The following is an 18,178-nucleotide window of genomic DNA, read 5'->3' on the forward strand; positions in this document are numbered from 1 at the left end:
GGATTGGTTGAGGTCATAAACAAAACTGTACAGAATTCTTTAAAATTTTTCGTCCAACAAAATCATGAAACATGGCCAAAACTATTACCTCTCATCAGTTTTGGTTTAAACAGTTTCGTCCAATTAGGAACGAAGAAATAAAGTTTCTTTTTAATGTACGGGTACGAACCTAGGACAATCAGCGATTGCAAATTACAGCAACTCTTCAGCTACAGCTGGAACGAATCAACTAGTGAAAGTAACATGGAACATTCGTAAAGTGTTGCACGCCGAATTCAACGAAATTTTGCAGGTAGACACTAGACAAAATAAAGTGACCCGTATTTTTCGTTTCTGCGGAAAAACGGTTTGAGGGGCGTAAGCCTCTCCCGAAGTATTTCCAAAGAAGCTCGAAATCTCCAAAAGAACATGAGCAATTTGCAGAAGGCGTATACACATTAGGGTGTCCCTTATGCATACCCAAAAAAACGAAATTCGAGATAATCACAGGGCCACCTCTTATATTTTTTCCTTTCCATATAAAATGAATTTGAGTAAAATTTCAGTTTGATACGATAATAGTTAGAGGTCGCTCAAGCTCAACAAAGTTTATTAGCTTTTTTCTATTATAAGCCACTCATACAATTACAAGAGAGCCTTTCCTGCGCAGGTCTATGTAACCGAATGGAAGAAAACATTTTGTTCCTAACACATTTGGTGTAAATACTACTTTTTACACATACACACATTATATATAATGCATAATTACACACACTCATACATCCCTAGTGATTTTCTTTACTAAGAGTTTCTTTCTTGCAGTTGGGGAAATTTCGTCTGTGTTCTTGGACAACTTGCAGCAAAAACTGTCTTTGAGATTCATCACGAACAATCGCCCTGTTAAATTCGTGTGTTAGAGCAACTGCTCTTTCAGCACTATCATTCACAACGTTCAAACGCCGAACAATTGCCAGTCCCATTTTAAAGTCTTCTCTTTCATCCCATGTACTTGGATCACTCTGCAGAAAGTTTGTAGGTATGCCAAGCCACTGAAAGAACAGAATCGAATTTTTGGTCACAAATGAATCAATTTCCTCATGCAAGTATTTGCTTGGGTTATCAATAATTTTGCGTTGAGACGGAGTATTTTCCCCTTCACGTTCTTTTAGAGCCTTTACCATTCTTCGTATACACTCTAGCGACAACGTTTGGTCAAAAAAAGCCAAAGCGACCAGCACCTCACTCAAATACCATAAATGTCTCATCAGCTTCTGAAGCGCAGCCTCTGCAACACGTGGGATCTTGCTCTTGAATTGAATAAGTCCTTGAAGTAGTTCCAGATCACAAGCGGGAGCAAGTTCAGCATGCGTTGCTGTAAACCATGCTTTAACATAAAACACAGTCAAAAAAATGCAGACTTCTTGGATTCCCTTTTTTTCCTGTTTGGTTATTCGAAGCTGAGAATTAAGCATGTAAATTTTGAAGCTGTATAGTGCCTTCGATAACCACCTGGCATGATGAATCGCACCTGGTCTTCTAAAGTGAACTCCTCTCTGTGGTTGCTGTCCGAGGAAAATTACTGTTAATTCTAGAAGTTCCAGATAATCATCTCTGTAATGATCTGACTGCAATTGACGTTGTGCAAAATCCAGAACAGATTCTACGTTGTTTCCCAGTAAATCAGATATAACTTTGTTTAAGATACCGGGCTCATATTTGGTGAGATCGAGTTTGTCCCAAAATTGTTGTAATGTCTCGAACAATGCGACTTTGGGCCCAGTCGTTACACTACCACAAACGCAAATTTTAAATACATTAGCAAGCATTAATTCCAAAATGTGATGACGACATGGAAAGCTAAGAAGTTTTTTCTTTAAAAGACGCTGTAAGTGCGTGCAGGTACCCGATACGTTCCCTGTATTACTCGCAGTTGTGTCAAAACACAGTGCAGCTACTCTGTCGGCAATTTTCCAGTCCTTCAACAATTCAACAACTGCTGTAGCTTGTGCAAGACCAGTGGGTCTTTCTAATTTTGCGGCTCCTAGCACCTTGTCTTCAGTTTTACCAGACAAGTCCCTAACAACCACAGGTAAACGTTCTGTTTTCTTATTGTTGTACTCGTCATCCATTAGTTTGCTGTCCCACTGTACCTGAAGTGGTCCCTCGGGTTGAAATTTGGCTTTCAGCATTTCCGCTGATGCTTTACGATGATGTCGCCGACTACGTGAAACTGTTGAGCGGTTTATAGCTAGTTTAGTTGTATCATGTCCTAAGCTCTGTGCAGTAGCAGTTATTAAATACGTTGCTTTCCTAACGCTCACTTTACTTCTATATAATGTTGCACACAATTCAGAAGTAAACACACTGTCTTGCTCGTTTCTTTGGTGTTACCTTCTGTAGAGTTGGTTGAAAGTTGTGAGTAAAAGTGTCATTAGAAATTGCATTTGAGTCGTCACCTTCGATTTCATCGGAACAAATACTTGCATCCAAAGTCACCACTGTTTCCTTGCTTTGACGTTCCAGTTCTTTCTGTTTCATTTTGTTAAATCTTTCCTGTCTCTCTCTAGATCTCGACTCTCTCACGGCAAGTGTTTTATCCACACCACCCATTGTTCCTGGACGGCCAGGTTGTCGTTGCGCTATGAGGAAGTCTTTGTCTTCTTTATTCTTCATCACATCCAAAGCATTAGCACAAGCGATATCAAACATTTTTTCTAATTCACCCACAAACTGTTTTTCATTATTCACTTGTGTATTAGTTTTCCTACTGGCATTTTTCTTTAATTTGCACCACTTCTCAAATAACTGTTCAACTTTGGTGACCGTGTGCTTCCTCGCACGAATTGGAATGCGTGCTCTTTCCCAAAATCCCTCAACTTCTTGCATTACACAGCGTGAACTTTCTCGTATAGTTTTTTTCAACAATAGGTGATGATGGAGAAACAATTTCAGGACCTGCTTATTGGAAGGGAGTTTGCTACCTAGTATCACATGGTCTGTACTGCCCAGCAAGTAAATTTTACTATTATTCCTAGTCGAGTATGAGGTTTTCTTTTTCTGTTCCATTTCTCACTCAAAATTAATGCACCGAGATCTTCTCAAACGTCTTACTGATTGATGGTACACCAAACACCACGATCTACTAGCGTACGAAATACAGTAAAGAGATCCCAAAGTTTCCTTAACCAAATTTAAATCCCCAGTTTGCACGTAAACGACGACGGTAGTTTGGTTATTTAATAAGAGAAAGATCTTAAAATTGATCTTTAAATATAAATTAGAACAAAATCCTACACACAAATTAACAAGACGTTAAACAGCAAGGCAATTCTGTGCACATTGCGCAAGAAATTATTGTCAATGGCTCCTTCCTTTTGTTACAATAGTGCTGTAATCTGTTGGTCATCTCTTGAAGTATATACGAATAGCAACATTCTGTATACCTGATTTCAAAAGGCTTGAGCGACCAGTAAATATTTGAATATTAAAGAAATTTTTGATGTGTAACCTATTCTAACGAAAAAGAAGAGAAATAACGGGTGGCCCGCTAATTTTTCCAATTTTCGAAAATAAGGGACACCCTAATACACATACTAGATAGAAAATTAAGGAATACGGGTTTTTTCTTTTGTGTGAAAAAAACGGTAGCAGGGGGAACAGCGGCCCCCATTTATATATCTCCAAATATAATGACAAAGACCAAAATCGAAAAAGGGCACAAGCGATTCCAAGGAAACTACGCATACAGGTACTAGAGTTAAAAGTAAGGATCACGTATTGTTAGTTTCTGCGGAAAAACAGTTTGAAGGGGCCTAAGCCGCTGCCGAAATATTTTCAAAAAGCTTGAAATCTCCAAAAGAACAAGCAATTTGTAGAAAAAGGCGTATACATATACTAGATAGAAAATGAAGGAATACGGGTTTTTCCTTTTGTGTGAAAAAACGGTTGCAGGGGGGATTACAGCCCCGATTTAAATATCCAAAAGTAATGACAAAGGCCAAATTCGACAAAAGGGTACAAGCGATTCCGAGGAAACTATGCATGCAGATAGTAGATTTAAAAGTATGAAATAGGTATTTTTCTTTTGTGCGGAAAAACTCTGAAGGGGAGTAAGCCCCTTCCGAAATATTTTCAAAAAAAGCTCTAAATCTACAAAACCTCAAACAATTTGCAGAAATTTCCAGGATATATTTCACATACCCAACATATATTTCTGAGGCCCGTATATCTTTCTATTACGATCCAATGTATATGTCCCACTCATGGAGATACTACACGTAAAAGAAAACTTCTGAAACGAGTCTCACAGACAGGAAGCTGTTAAAGTGTCATGTACTGAACAAATGCGACAGATGTGTACTCTGAAGAACCATTTCAAAGGTTGAGTGCATATAATTGGGCAGCAGAATATATCAAACTGTATTATGAAATATGTATAATGTTATCTTGCGAGGGTCATGCCCATCGCTGCATATAAGTTCGGCGATAGTAATTTTATATATGTGTGCAAAACATGTGACAGATAATTGACAAGGCGGTGCGTAATTATACTTCTCTGGCCCTTGGCTTGTGCAATAACTTGTTTACTTGTGATAATGATACATGAATGCCACAAAAGAACACTTCAAGATAATGAGCCACACGCGCAAAATGAGATATCAATATCTACCTTGTGTACATAACATGTAATCAAGAAGTTAAGTACATTGCGTCAGATACTCATATGTGTATGATATAAATTCCTTGTTCCATCAGCGTGTTAAAGAAGAGAAATCCAGCATGAATCCCGCTAACATTCTGCATTTACTGTTTGTTGCTTTTGAAGTGATATATCGACCAGAGTCGCCAATAACAACACAGGAAAGGGATACAGCACGCATATTGCAATGCTTGCTGGAATACTGGATGGACGATATGGTTACGTTGGACACAGAAGAAATATTAACATTAGCATTTGAGAAGGAAGACAGGAAAGAGGATACCGCCCAATATTCTCCTGTGGGTGACCAAGTAGAAGAGTGCGATGGCGGCACAGCGGTACATGGTCAAGCAGACATCACCCGTGCATACAAACAAAAGGCTGTCAACAACTACTGGAGAAGTGGTATTAAGAGACCGCTATCCCTTCGATCCGTACAAGCAAAATTTAGAAAGGTAACCTCAAGGCAGCAGCTAGAACGCTGGGAAAAGCAAGTCATTAGTGGAGGAACACGGAAGGATAAGATATCGCAGGTATCTCAATACGTTCTTCGGCAATTCCAAGACGCTCGTGAGGCACACTTTCCAGTACACGATGTTGATCTACGACGATGGGCTCTGCAGACCAGCAATAATTTCACTTTCCATCATTTAAGGCATCAAATACCTGGCTGTGGGAGTTTAAAACAACACAAAATCGTATCGCGAAAGGTGACGAAATTTATATCTACGACACATACGTCGGAAGGTAAAGAGGACATTTTGAGAACCGTAAATGCCTTTATTGACAATGTAAAACACCATGTTATCCAATTCGGCCCAGCTGATGTGTACAACTCCGATCAAAGTGGTTTCCAACTAGAAATGCATGGCGGTCGAACGTTGGCTGCTCAGGGAATGAAGAAAGTGGAAACAGTTGTCCAATCCGTGAGTGCGACAACACACAGTTATACAATACAAGCGACCATCTCTGTCGATGCTGCTAGCAAAGCACCATTACTCATTGTTCTGAAGGCCTCAAGTGGTGAGTTCGGCCCACGCGTGCACAACACTGTGTTTCGCCCCCGTAACGTATATCTTGCCGCCTCAAAATCAGGAAAACTCACAAAAGAACTTCGTCGTCGGCTAGAGCACGTGTATTTTCCTACAACACAGCGTCAAACAGTTCTATTGGACGCTTGGAGTGGACATTGTGAAAATACCCTACGCTCCATTGAACCGGAAGAGAAAAACACTGTGCTACTTACAATACCTCAAGGTTTAATTTGGAAGCTGCAACCACTAGATGTGTACTTGTTTCGCTTGTGGAAGATATTTGTTCGCCGCTTTTCGGACACTGTTATCTTACAATAGTCTGATATTAATTTGCATCTACGGGATAACATAATCAAACTACAATCTCTGGCACTTAATCAATTCTCCTCTCCAAGATACAAAGATGTCATCAAATACGCATAGTAACCGGCACAATTTCAGACCCCAGCAGAGTTCTTCTTTTCCACGAATCACATCCCGAGATGGACATTTGTGGACAGGTTGCTGTGATTCGTTGTGGTTGGTGTAAGAGATGACTTTGTTTACAGCATTCTTTTGTGGAATATCATTATTGTGACACGTTTGTTGCGTAAGATATTGTGCTTAAAAAACTTGGTCTCTGTTAAAAGTGGTGGATAGTAGTTGCAATATGTGTTTCTTCATTGCACGTCTAACATAGGCATTTATACTTTCATCCGAATTGTTTGTGATCATTGGTGAATTGTGACCTTTCTAAACTATTTGCATAAATTTGGTGAGGATGTGGCTCTCCTTGCAACAGTTTTTCCACAGGAAATAGCAAATACGTATGATTTACTTGTATATCTAGTATGTACATACGCCTTTCTCTGCAAATTATTCCTGTCCTTTTGGAGATTTCGAGCTTTTTGGAAAATATTTCGGGAGGGGTTAGGCCCTTTCAAACCGTTTTTCCCCAGAAATGAAAAATACGTATTTCCTACTTTGTCTAGTATCTGCATGCATAGTTTCCTTGGAATCGCTTGTGCCCTTTTTCGATTTTGGCCTTTGTAATTATTTTTGGAGATATTTGAATAGGGGCCGTTGTTCCCCCTGCAACCGTTTTCTCACACAAAAGGAAAAACCCGTATTCCTCAATTTTCTATCTAGTGTGTGTATACGCCTTTTCCTGCAAAATGGAGGGAAATTTCGAGCTCTTTTGAAAATACTTCGGGAGGGGCTTAGGCCCCTTCAAACCGTTTCTCCACAGTAACAAAAAAATATGGGTCTGTTTATTTTATGTCCAGTATCTACCTGCAAAATTTCGTTGAAATCGGCGTGCAACAATTTACGGACGTTCCGTGCAAGAGAAAAAATACGGCAAAATTTGCTAAAGGCTCACGAACAGCTAAAGAAGTATTTTGACAAAAACAGAAGCAATGAACCTTCCACAATGGAGATAAAGTATTAATTTACTTCCCTTTTCGAAGCTTCGGAGAGTCATCACAATACTGCGGATCGGCCACAATATTTTCAAAGCTAAATAACAATCTCTACCGCGTTCGCATGCCCAGCAATTTCAGGGAGACAGAAGAGAATATTTCCATCGACAGAATTAAACCATATCATGACGCCGAAGAACATATACAGGATAATGATGACGAGCGCAACAGCTAGGAAGAAGATTAGAAGAGATAAGTAGAGACGAAACCAAAAATAACATGATTCTAGCAGATATGAACCAGCGACACGCGACGAGCAATCTTCATGTTTCAGCGGCAGAAAAAAAAGTATATATAGGAGACAGCAACAAAAGCACGAAATATCTGTAAACAAGGTATACAATATGATACGGCTAACTATTTGAAATGGCCAAATCTAGTACATACCTTAATATTCACATTGCAGAAAATCCCTTATCTTTTTTTCGTTCTTATCATTCCTCATCTCCCTGCATTTTTGCCATTCCAACGGCCTGCACACGTGCAATTTCTTTAGAACAAGATTGCAAGCCAGCATTTTCTTTCCGCCTCCAGCGAATGAACTCACAAGGCCGGCAGCAACATTTTTTCTCGGTTCTCCGCCCAGAATCATGTCATTGTCAGTAACATCTTAACCTACATATACGGAGTGTTCAGAAAATCAGGATTTTCAATTGATAGACTTTCTTCCGGCATGACTTCTTTAACCATAGTAATGACTTTAATCATTATATAAGTGTGTTCTGTCATCTATTTCCTACTAGAAAGTTTTTATAATAGCACCCTATTGCGTGCGCCCTTCACAAAATATGCTACGAACATTACCATCAGTGACGTATTTATAATTATTATTTATATCCGCCAGAGCTTCCACAGCCTCTCCTTTGAGGGAGATGACGTAATATACGGATCCTGCTTAGATTACAGGACAAACTCTGTCATCTATTTCCTACTAGAAAGTTTTTATAATAGCACCCTATGGCGTGCGCCCTTCACAAAATATGCTACGGACATTACCATCAGTGACGTATTTATAATTATTATTTATATCCGCCAGAGCTTCCACAGCCTCTCCTTTGAGGGAGATGACGTAATATACGGATCCTGCTTAGATTACAGGACAAACTGTCAGCGCTTCAACTTCAGATTTAATTTTAAACTTTATTTGTGTGATAATGTCTGCTACAGTGTTATATCAGTGACCAGTGTTTTTAACTTTGCTCTTGTGTTTAAGTGTGTTAGTACATTTCCAGTGTAAACTGCGACCAATATGCAGATTCTACATAATGGCAAAAAAAAAAAAATGTCCCTATGGCTTTTTTTTTTATACGCCCCGGGGCTGTAAGGTTCCGCATATTCCCATAACATGCGATAACCGTGTGTACTAACACGTGCTAATAGTAAACAAAATCAACGCAGACGACGGACCCGAAGAGGAGGCTCCCATAATTGCCAGCAGTCGGCAGGATGGAGATCACCGATGGCAGGCGACACTCCAGGATAAAAGAGAGCGGCACGCATCATCGAGCATCAATCTAGCCAGGTTGATCCCTCTCACGACGCGTGATCACCGAGAGGTACCTATTCTTAAGCCCTAAGGCGCACGGTCATTGGGTTCGTATCCTCTCTCACAACGTCCGGTCACAGAGAGACACGCCTAATCATACAAGCTTAACCCCTCTCACGACGACTGGTCACCAAGAGGAACCTCACCTGCAAAAGCCCACGACACTTGGTCATTGGGTTCCTTTCTTTATCTTACCCAAATTATTAGTGGAACTGTTTATTGTATACCTTTTGTATTTGAGAAGAGGATTGTATAATAAAAGGTGATAAATTCCTGTGTACAGTAATTGCTCTACCTTTATAGACTGAAGGAATTTTGCAATATATATATTGTGTAATAGTAAATAATAGTATACTAACATATATAATGTGTAATAAATATATAAAGATAAACAAACTCATTGTCCTTTGTCTGGAACAAGGAGGAATTTTCCGCAAGCGTGGAAAGAATCAATAATTGGAGACTCGCTGTAGGAAACAATGCAAGTGCCATAAAAGATAGTAAATCGTGCCCAAGCGTAACAAAATAGAAAATACTATTGCTTAGAAATATAACCTATCATAAAGGGCACTAAGAAAGTTTTGCAATAGAACAGAATGGATCATCACTGGATTTTGCAACTTAGCACTTGTTTAGATATGCCCAAACCTCACAGTAGAAGCTCTGTCATTGTCTTAAGTGTCAGTTGATTTTTAGCTGTGTTAGTGAAAAAGAGTCGTCATGGTCAAAAACTAAATAACGGGCAATTTTGCGCTACAATTTTTTACGTGGTTTGTGTTGATGAGTGTTCAGAGGAAATGCCTCATGTGCTTGGAGAGGATTGTCCTCATCCTACAACGATATTTAGGGGGTACCGAGAGTTTCAAAAAGGAAGTTTCAGCCTCGAGGACGCTCCAAGGTCAGTTTGGCCATCTTCATCTGTGACTGAACAAAACATTGCTGCAGTAAGGAAAGTGCTTCAGACAGATAGATGGGTGAATAACCTTCAAATAGAGGTATGCTTGGGCATTAATGCACCAGCAATTCGTGCTATTCTCCGCGATCACCTTCGAGTTAGAAAGCTTTGTACCCTTTGGGTACCACATGACTTGACCGACAAGCAGATTGCATACCGTGTTTCATGGTGCCGTGAAATGTTGAAAAAATTTAAAAATGGAAAATCTTTCTCTGTGGACAGTATTGTTACAGGTGACGAAACTTAAGTCTATTACTATGACGTCCGGACCAAGGCTCCAAACAAAATGGTGTTGGAAGATGAGGAGAGCCGCGTGGTTGTTCGAAAGTCTACATCAGTTAAGAAGAGAATGGTGGCGTTATTTTTTAGTGTGCGAGGGATTGTCGAGCGAGTTGTGTGAGAAACACAGAAGACAGCCACAGGGAATCAATCGTATATGGAGGAAGTCTGCCTAAAGTCCTTACAGCTCCCAAACAGTTGCACCCAAACTCAAGGATGGATACAGGGTTTTTTCATCACGCTAACGCTTCAGCACTCAGTTCATAAGTTTGCTCAGAGTATTTGACCAGCACTCGACTAAAACTGTTAGAGCACCCACTGTACAGTCCAGATCTCGCTCCCTTTGACTTCGCGCAGTTCCCCATGTAAAGACCAAACCGAAAGAAAGGCGTTTTATAAGCTATGACACCTTATTAAAGGCTTGGGACGATGAGTGTGCCCAGATCTCTGCCGAAAAATGGTAGAGTTTCTTCGACGACTGGTTTCGAAGAATGGAAAAATGTGTAATGCGTAGTGGAAAGAACTTTGAAAAAGTATAATTAATAAAGTCGTATTGCCAGTTTCCCAGTGCTCTTTGTATAACAATGTATTAACATCTACGGCATAAACGTATTTAAAAAATAAAATAAGTGAAGCAATTTCAAGGTGGCACTTATATTGTTTTCTACAGCGAGTCTTCAATTGTTCCAATTCACAAGACAGGCGATAAAACAGATTGTAATAATCATCGAGGCATCTGTCTTCTGTGATCATCCTATAAAATTCTCTCAAATATACCATTAGCAAGATTGACCTCATACGGAAATGAAAGTATTGGAGATTATCAGTGCAGATTTAGGTAAAATCGATTACATATTTACCATTTGACAAGTACTCGAAATAAAATGGGAATACAATACTCTGATACATCAATTAATTATTGATTTAGAAAGGCCTCAAATTCGGTTAGGAGGGAAAATTGTACGACATTCTTACAGAATTTAGAATACCAAAAAAACCAGTGAGATTAAGATGTGTTTAAATGAATCCCAAAACGAAGTTTGAGTAGGAAAATTCCTGTCCACGAGCTTCCATATCGAGAATTGCATGAAACAAGGAGATGGATTGTCATTATTATTCACTTTTGTTTTCGAGTACGCTATAAACAAAATCAGATAGCAACCAGGGCTTGGAGCTGAATGGTATTCACCAAGTTATGGCGTATGCTATTGATGTAAATATAATAGAAGATGGTAGGAGGAAAACAGAATAAAATGCAGAGGTTTTATTAAACGCTTGCGGGGATATGGGTTTAGAAGTAAATGTAGAAAAAAAAAACTAAATACTGGGAAGTTCGCCGGGATCGTAGTATTGCAAATCATTGATGCGTCAAAATATCAAATAATACTTTTTACAAAGTGAATACTTTCAAATATCTAGGATCAGTATTAACAGACCAAAGCCATATCCACGAAGAAATTTAGTGTCGACTGAAAGCAAGGAATTCGTGTTATTATTAAGTTGAAAATCTTTTGTCGTCGCGAATGCTGTCGTGAAATGTGAAGCTTAAAATATAAAACGATAATCATGCCTGTTGTTCTGTATGGTTGCGAAACATAGTCGCTTAATCTGAAAAAACGCAAACTGAGAGTATTTGAGAATAAAATCCTGAGACGAATATTCGAACTCATGGGGAACGGGAAACGGCGGAAACTTCATAAAAAGGAACTGCATAATTTGTACTGTTTCCATAGTTAGGGTCATAAAGTCTAGGAGGCTCAGGTTGCCAAGTTATGTAGCCAGAATGAAAGAAAGTAGGAACGCTTTTAAAGTTTTGACTGGAAATCCAATTGGGAAACATTGATTAGGAAGACCTAAGTGCAAATGAAAGGACAATATTAAGATGGATCTCGCAGAAATAGGAGTACAAAGTAGAAGCTGGATCCAGTTGGCTAAGAACAGAAGTCAGTGTAAAGCTTTTGTGAACACTGCATTGAGCCTCTTATTTCAGGCCACATAGTTAGCTAGTTAATTAGTAAATATATATATTTTATGTGTGTGTAATGGTTTAGCCCCCTCCTTGATCATATCCTGGATCCGCGCCTCATTATTCGTGATGATATGAAGTGCGAGTGTGAAATAAAAGTAAGGATATGAACGGCGAAAGAAGGTTTAAGAGGATGAAAAGACTGTTTTGTGTGACCTTGAATAAAGAGCTGAGAACAAGACGCATAAAATGTTTCGTGTGGAGTATTGTACTGTATGGGGCAGAAAAATGGACTTACGAAAATGTGATTAAAAACGACTGGAAGCATTCGAAATGTGGGTGTGAAGAAGAATGGAGAGAATTAGCCGGATCAAGCGGTAAACAAATGAGACGTTGTTAGAAATGGTAAGAAAGGAAAGAAAAATTTTATATATTGTTAAGAGAATGCGATAGAGGGTATGGTGGCAGGAAAGGGGAGGGGTTGTTTTGAAGGCAACTATAATTAATGGTCGATATGAAAACAGATCACACGTGAAGGCGAAGAAGTTAGCGGAAGACTGTACAGCATAGAAGCTTCTCAGTTGCGGCAAGTAACCTGCCAATAATGGCAGAATACTTATGATGCTGCTGCTGATGATGATTTGTTGGCGTATTTAGCTTCATTTTATTACTAGAACTAAAGTGTTTCTCTAGTAAAGAAGTTTCACAGTTTAGCTATTTACGTTACTAAAACCATTTTGGTAGTTTTAGCATGTAAAATTGTGCATATTCACGTTTGTATGGGCGCCCGTTTGGTGGACTTGTCCACCGCCCTCGTTAGTACCTCAGCACGGGTCTGCTTTTATGCTGCTGATTTCGATAGATGTTACATAAATTGTTCCATTGGCTTCAATGAAACTAACTGGGCACGGTCTTGCTTTAGAAAAACTCGAATTGGCAAGGAAAGATGAAACAATCGCGTGAAACAGATAGTTAATCATTGTAGTTTAATTGTAGTTTTGATGTTGCCTCTACTTCTATGTTGGTCCTTTTAATAATTCTAGATTAAAAATATAAACCATATATTAAATTTGCGACTTAAAAGTATCGTATTTTCCTGTATGGTAGTTTTTGATCTGCACATGTAGGAAACAAAATCACGTTATGCGTTGAATAATATTATGGTTCAATTTCCACCCCTGTCTGCGACAGAAATCCAGGAAAAATGAGCCAGACATAAAGGAAATCTGAATGATCTAGAGTCATCTTTTGGAATAGTTTTTTTTTTTTTTTTTAACAGACTGTCTAGGTTTCCATGACCAGGACTGTACAAGGACAGAATAAGTTTTCTATTTAGTAAGTAATATTTAAATGTAACTTTAAACAAATTAAAGCAGAACTTAAGTTGACATCTTTGAAGTAAATGAATAACTATCGAAGAAACTGATAAATAAACAAACAATTGAATATCTGTGATGCTGGAGCATAACAGAGGCCTGGAACAATATCTCTACTTGTTTTAATGTATAATTATTCTTCAAAATTACGAAAGCACTAGCTGTTAATGAACCTATAATTTAGTGACTAAGTTTTGCACAAATGCAATATTTACTATGAAGTATTGTTTTGAGATATTGATAAGTTTATCTTGTTTTTGAAGGAGTTGGAAAAGAAGTGGAAACGAGAGAAAGAAAAATATGAAGAGAAAGTGAAGAGAGAAGCCGAAAGGAAAGAGAGAGAGGAAGCCGAGAGAAAACAAAGAGAAGCTGAGAGGATATTAAAAGAGGAGGAGGAGGCCAAATTAAGGAAGATACAGGAGAGAGAAGCTAGCAGGAAAAGAGAAATGAAAACAAGAAATGAAGAAATGAACAAAAGGTTTGTACTTACAGTGTTGTATTATTTATCTTCCTTTGTATCGTTCGTTTAGTTGTAAAAAGGTATGCGGCATTTTATAGTACTTAAGTGTTGTAGGAGAAATGGAAGGTATAAAGTAGTGTGATCCAACCGGTTTTTAGTCATGGACGAGTCATTTTGTTTGCTACGTTTTTCACTTTTTTTCATTTCCAATTATCAAGAGAGTCGGTATTTATAATAGGGATGGTCACATTTTTTCGTAAACTAAAAGTGAATTTTTTTTCGAAAAACAGAAAAAAGCGAAAATTATACCTGTAAATCTTCTCTTATCTGCTATTAGTCTTTACGATTCAGAAATATTGCTCTGCTCTAATTCCACGTTTTAGGAGAGCGTCAGTTATAGACTAATTTAGACAACACTTTGCAGGATCATTACTAACAAAACTGACAAACTGGTGAATCAGTCATTTTAAGCATTTTTTGCATATAATGGAATTCTCTCGATGTTGCGCTTTTACTTCACCCAAGTACTGCTTTCACAAATCATTTTCCTTTCTATCTTCTGAACATGGTCTCCATTGTAGCAAACTTAATCTGTAAAATTGTTTCTCTTTCTCGTTTTCTGTTTGTAAGTTTAAAATGAGCCGCCCCACTTTATTTTTCTAGGCTCATGTTTTCGGGTTCACACGGAGAATCCAACTTACAAACACACTAATACTTTTAAATATAGATCTGAACACAAAAATCACTGTCCAAATTAAGCTGATTTGCTTGAGAGGACAACGAATACTCAGAGCTGCATAGTCACTTGCCAGTAGAATCTACAGTGACGTACTGTGTTTTCTTTCGTTCTCCCCCGCCCTTTTTTATTACTATTTTATTTTTTCTTTAAGATTGGCATTATAACAATCACACGGAAATTTCAGTGTCAGCAATTTAACTTTAACCTTAGATTACAAACCCTATTTTGTCTACGTGGTTACAAACCATTCGTAAATTTTACGACGCAGTTTGAGTATTTTATTATTTCTGTCTATATTATTATTTTTTATATCTGAAAATGGGCTTGTTTATAGAATTATATTGACAATAATATTGGATGCCCTTGGAACACTTTATTGAACAAGTACATGTAAAAAGTTATGTATATAACTTGCTAGTTGTATACTTGAATTGCAAGTATGACGTCATGAAGAAATAGTTACATTTATGTGGGTAAGTTGTTTTATAGATATTACAATAATAGATAACTAAAGTAAAAGGACCAACTCAACTAAAAAACGTAGCACTTCGTATATAAACTTCGAAAAAACTAATTAGGTGCAAACTTGAAAGTTGTCATTCCAAACTTTTTCATTGTTTCTCGTCACTCACCATGCAACACACAGCTCTATTTTCAGCACAAATCGCCTTCCTCCAGTGCTTACACAAGTGTGTTGTCATTCTCCTTTTACTGACGGTCAGTAAAAGCAAGTTTTTCTTATTCCTTGTGACGGGTTTGCCATAGGGTTAGTAATGGGAATGCGCTTCATTAGCAGCATCACTACAGTCTTCATCAGAAGATATATCATCCAACAGCCTTCTTATTTGATTATTTTCATATTCTTCCTCACTGTCACCCATAGTTTCTCCACCAACGAAGACAAGAAATTGTTAAAATACTATGACACAACTCTTTGCACTGTTTATAGTCCAAAAAACACACATTTAATTTTAAAAACAAGAAAGTAGATTTGGCAAAATTTATGAAAAAAAAAAAAAAAAAATTAACGTGGTTACAAACCTTTCGTAAAAATTACGACTAGACCTTTTGAAACATGCAACCGACTGACACGGCTGTAAAACTAAAACTAGTCTCTGTTGTAAGAGCTAGGAAGGTATTGGGGAGGAGGGCGGCCGCGCGTTTGCGGTTCAGCGAGTTCAACAATTTTGGACAATCTGTTTCGTAAAATTTACGAATGGTTTGTAATCCAGGATTAAACGATTATCAATTGTCAGGACTCATAGAGAGTCACTTTTTTTTATTACTAAAAGTTAATTTTTTTTTCAAGTTGGTCACTAAAAGTTACTTTTTTTTAAAATTTGTCACTAAAAGTTACTTCTTTGGAAGGTAAAGTGACTTTTTCTTGTGATTTATGTTTTGCATTGGCAGTTTTCTAAGAAAAATATAAAAATAATGGAAAAAGCAGAAATTTGTTACTTATTACTCTTCTGAAACCTTCAGTACTTGCTGCCACATGTGAAACAGTCAGCTTTATTCTCATTTCAGCTTTTATTCTTTCTAAAGCACAGTGGATGGTTGATGGATACTTAAGCTCTTATGGTGGGATTGAGAACCCTTCTGTGTCTACTCTTGCTTCTATCATAATAGTCTTTTAGTTTTCTCTCGTAATAGTTAACGCTCCGCTCAACGTTGTGTGTTTGTGTGGTTCATCATGTTCGTCTTGTGTTATGCTTCTTGTATGTTCTTCTTAAGAGTAGTTGATGAATTTGAATATTTCATGATTTTGAGAACTCTGAATGCTAAGTTAAATATAATGACTGGGATGAAGAAATTCGGAAATAGACCAGAACTGGTTCCACTTACTCAGAAGCTTCTTACATCTGCTAAGTCTGCTTACCGTAACTACAAAGCGTACTTAGAAAACCTAAGAAAGGAGGAAGCTCAAAAAGAAGTAAAGAAGAAAAGATGAAACAAAACAACAAACGGAGAGATAGGTGATGGAGAAATTGACAAAGGGCAAAAGGGGCATGATGAGATTTTGGTCACTTTTTCGTGTGCTTTTGGTCACTTTTCAACTATTTAAAAGAGACCAGACCACTATGAGCCCTGAATTGTGCATTGACAGCGTCACTCTTTAGTTCAATACATTCTGCTTTCATTGCTATAGAAAATAAAAAGCCTCCTTATAAGTTTGATAACACGAAAATTCGTTTACATTAATTTAGGAGTGAAAAATAAAATTTTTACTATTATTCCTGATAGTTTGGAAGAAGGATTTGCTGCCCTTAGCAGTTACCTCCCCTAGGCACGTGCTTGTTGGTCATATTTAGTATTCGGCCAGTTGTTACCATTAACATATTTTAATCGTTTCGTCTTTTTTTTTTTTTTTTTTTTCGAACAGTGTTTTAGGTATTACTAGAAGTAGTCTTTATCTTAAAACTAATCCCGAATAATGTATTCCGTCGGTTTTATTTTCTCTGTGACCCCACACGGTTATGTACGATATATAGTAGTACTCAGGCTTTCATATAGAACTAAGCCTACTTCCATGTAAAGAAGTGAATTTCGTTTCACAATGTGAAACAATGGTAGACTTCCAAACTATGCGAATTCAATACTCAAACTCGAAGTTATACATCTATAAGTACTGGCTGCCGCAGCCATTACTCAATATCTCTTACAATTTTATTTTGTGGAGATTAATATTGAAACTGTAAGGGCTAACTGATATGTATCACTTACGGTTGCAATAGAGGAACAAAATTAGAAGTGACACATTCTTTCGAACAAAAAACTGTTTGTCGCTGTTTTAGTTCCATCTTAAGCATTATGCGATGAGTGTTTTAACCTAAAAATCGTAATTTTCACAGATAGATAAAAGTGGAGACAAAAATCATTCCTGAGATGCTGAACCTATCAAAGAACAGATTTTTATTATCTCTTACCATTTTTCCTTTGTGGAAATATGTATTGAAACCGGAAGTACTAGTACATTTCAAACACTTCCAGTTTTGCGGGGGATGATGGTGTGTTTCCTTGAAACGCTCAATAGATTGCAAAGTACTGTTTACCACTACTACTACCGTTTCTGTTCTATGACGATTAACGTTGAAACCGGAAATGGGTGATTTCTGCTATGTCCGGTTTGAATAGAGGGTTAATGGAGGAGATCGAACGTATTCTTTGGACATTGAATCGTTTTAAAAAAATCGCTTCTTGATATTCCTTATTGTTTTCGCTCTGAAAATCAATCTTAAAACCAGAAGTACTAGTAAATTTTTACCTCTTCCGGTTTTTGTGGAATGTTATGATTGCTGATTATATGTTCTCTCGACATGTTGAATCGACTGAAGAAAGAAAAGATTGATTGATTGATTTTGAGTTTTACGTCCCGTTGAGCAGCGAGGCTATATGAGACGTGGACCTACTGATTAACGTGGAATCCGAACCACATGAGCTCCCGCCGGGAATAGAACCCGGGTCTCCCGTGCCAAAGGCGCGTACGCTAACCGCTTAGGAAGAAAGGAAAAAAAAGAGAAACAAACGCTTGTCAGTGTCTTATTGCCGTTTCTGTTGTAGGCGATGATGAACGTTGAAACTGCGTGATTTCTACCCTTGCGGTTTAATAGTGATTTAACGGAGGAGATTGAAACTATTGTTGCAATTCTGAATCTACTACAAAAGACCGCTTCTCGATACATTT

At 37.9% G+C, this 18,178-nt stretch overlaps 1 protein-coding gene across 1 annotated transcript in view; it reads left to right on the top strand.

The window, feature by feature from the left end:
- LOC145680966 (heat shock 70 kDa protein 4L-like) overlaps positions 1-18,178 on the top strand; it is a 284,315-nt gene that overhangs the window by 257,357 nt on the left and 8,780 nt on the right. The window contains exon 12 of the mRNA XM_081752181.1: positions 13,558-13,772. Within this exon, the coding sequence (XP_081608307.1) occupies positions 13,558-13,772 (215 nt within the window). The remainder of the gene's footprint in view (positions 1-13,557; positions 13,773-18,178) is intronic.

The sequence above is a fragment of the Thermobia domestica genome, chromosome 3, assembly GCF_964235325.1.
Source record: "Thermobia domestica chromosome 3, izTheDome1.hap1.1, whole genome shotgun sequence".
Classification (NCBI taxonomy): Eukaryota; Metazoa; Arthropoda; class Insecta; order Zygentoma; family Lepismatidae; genus Thermobia; species Thermobia domestica.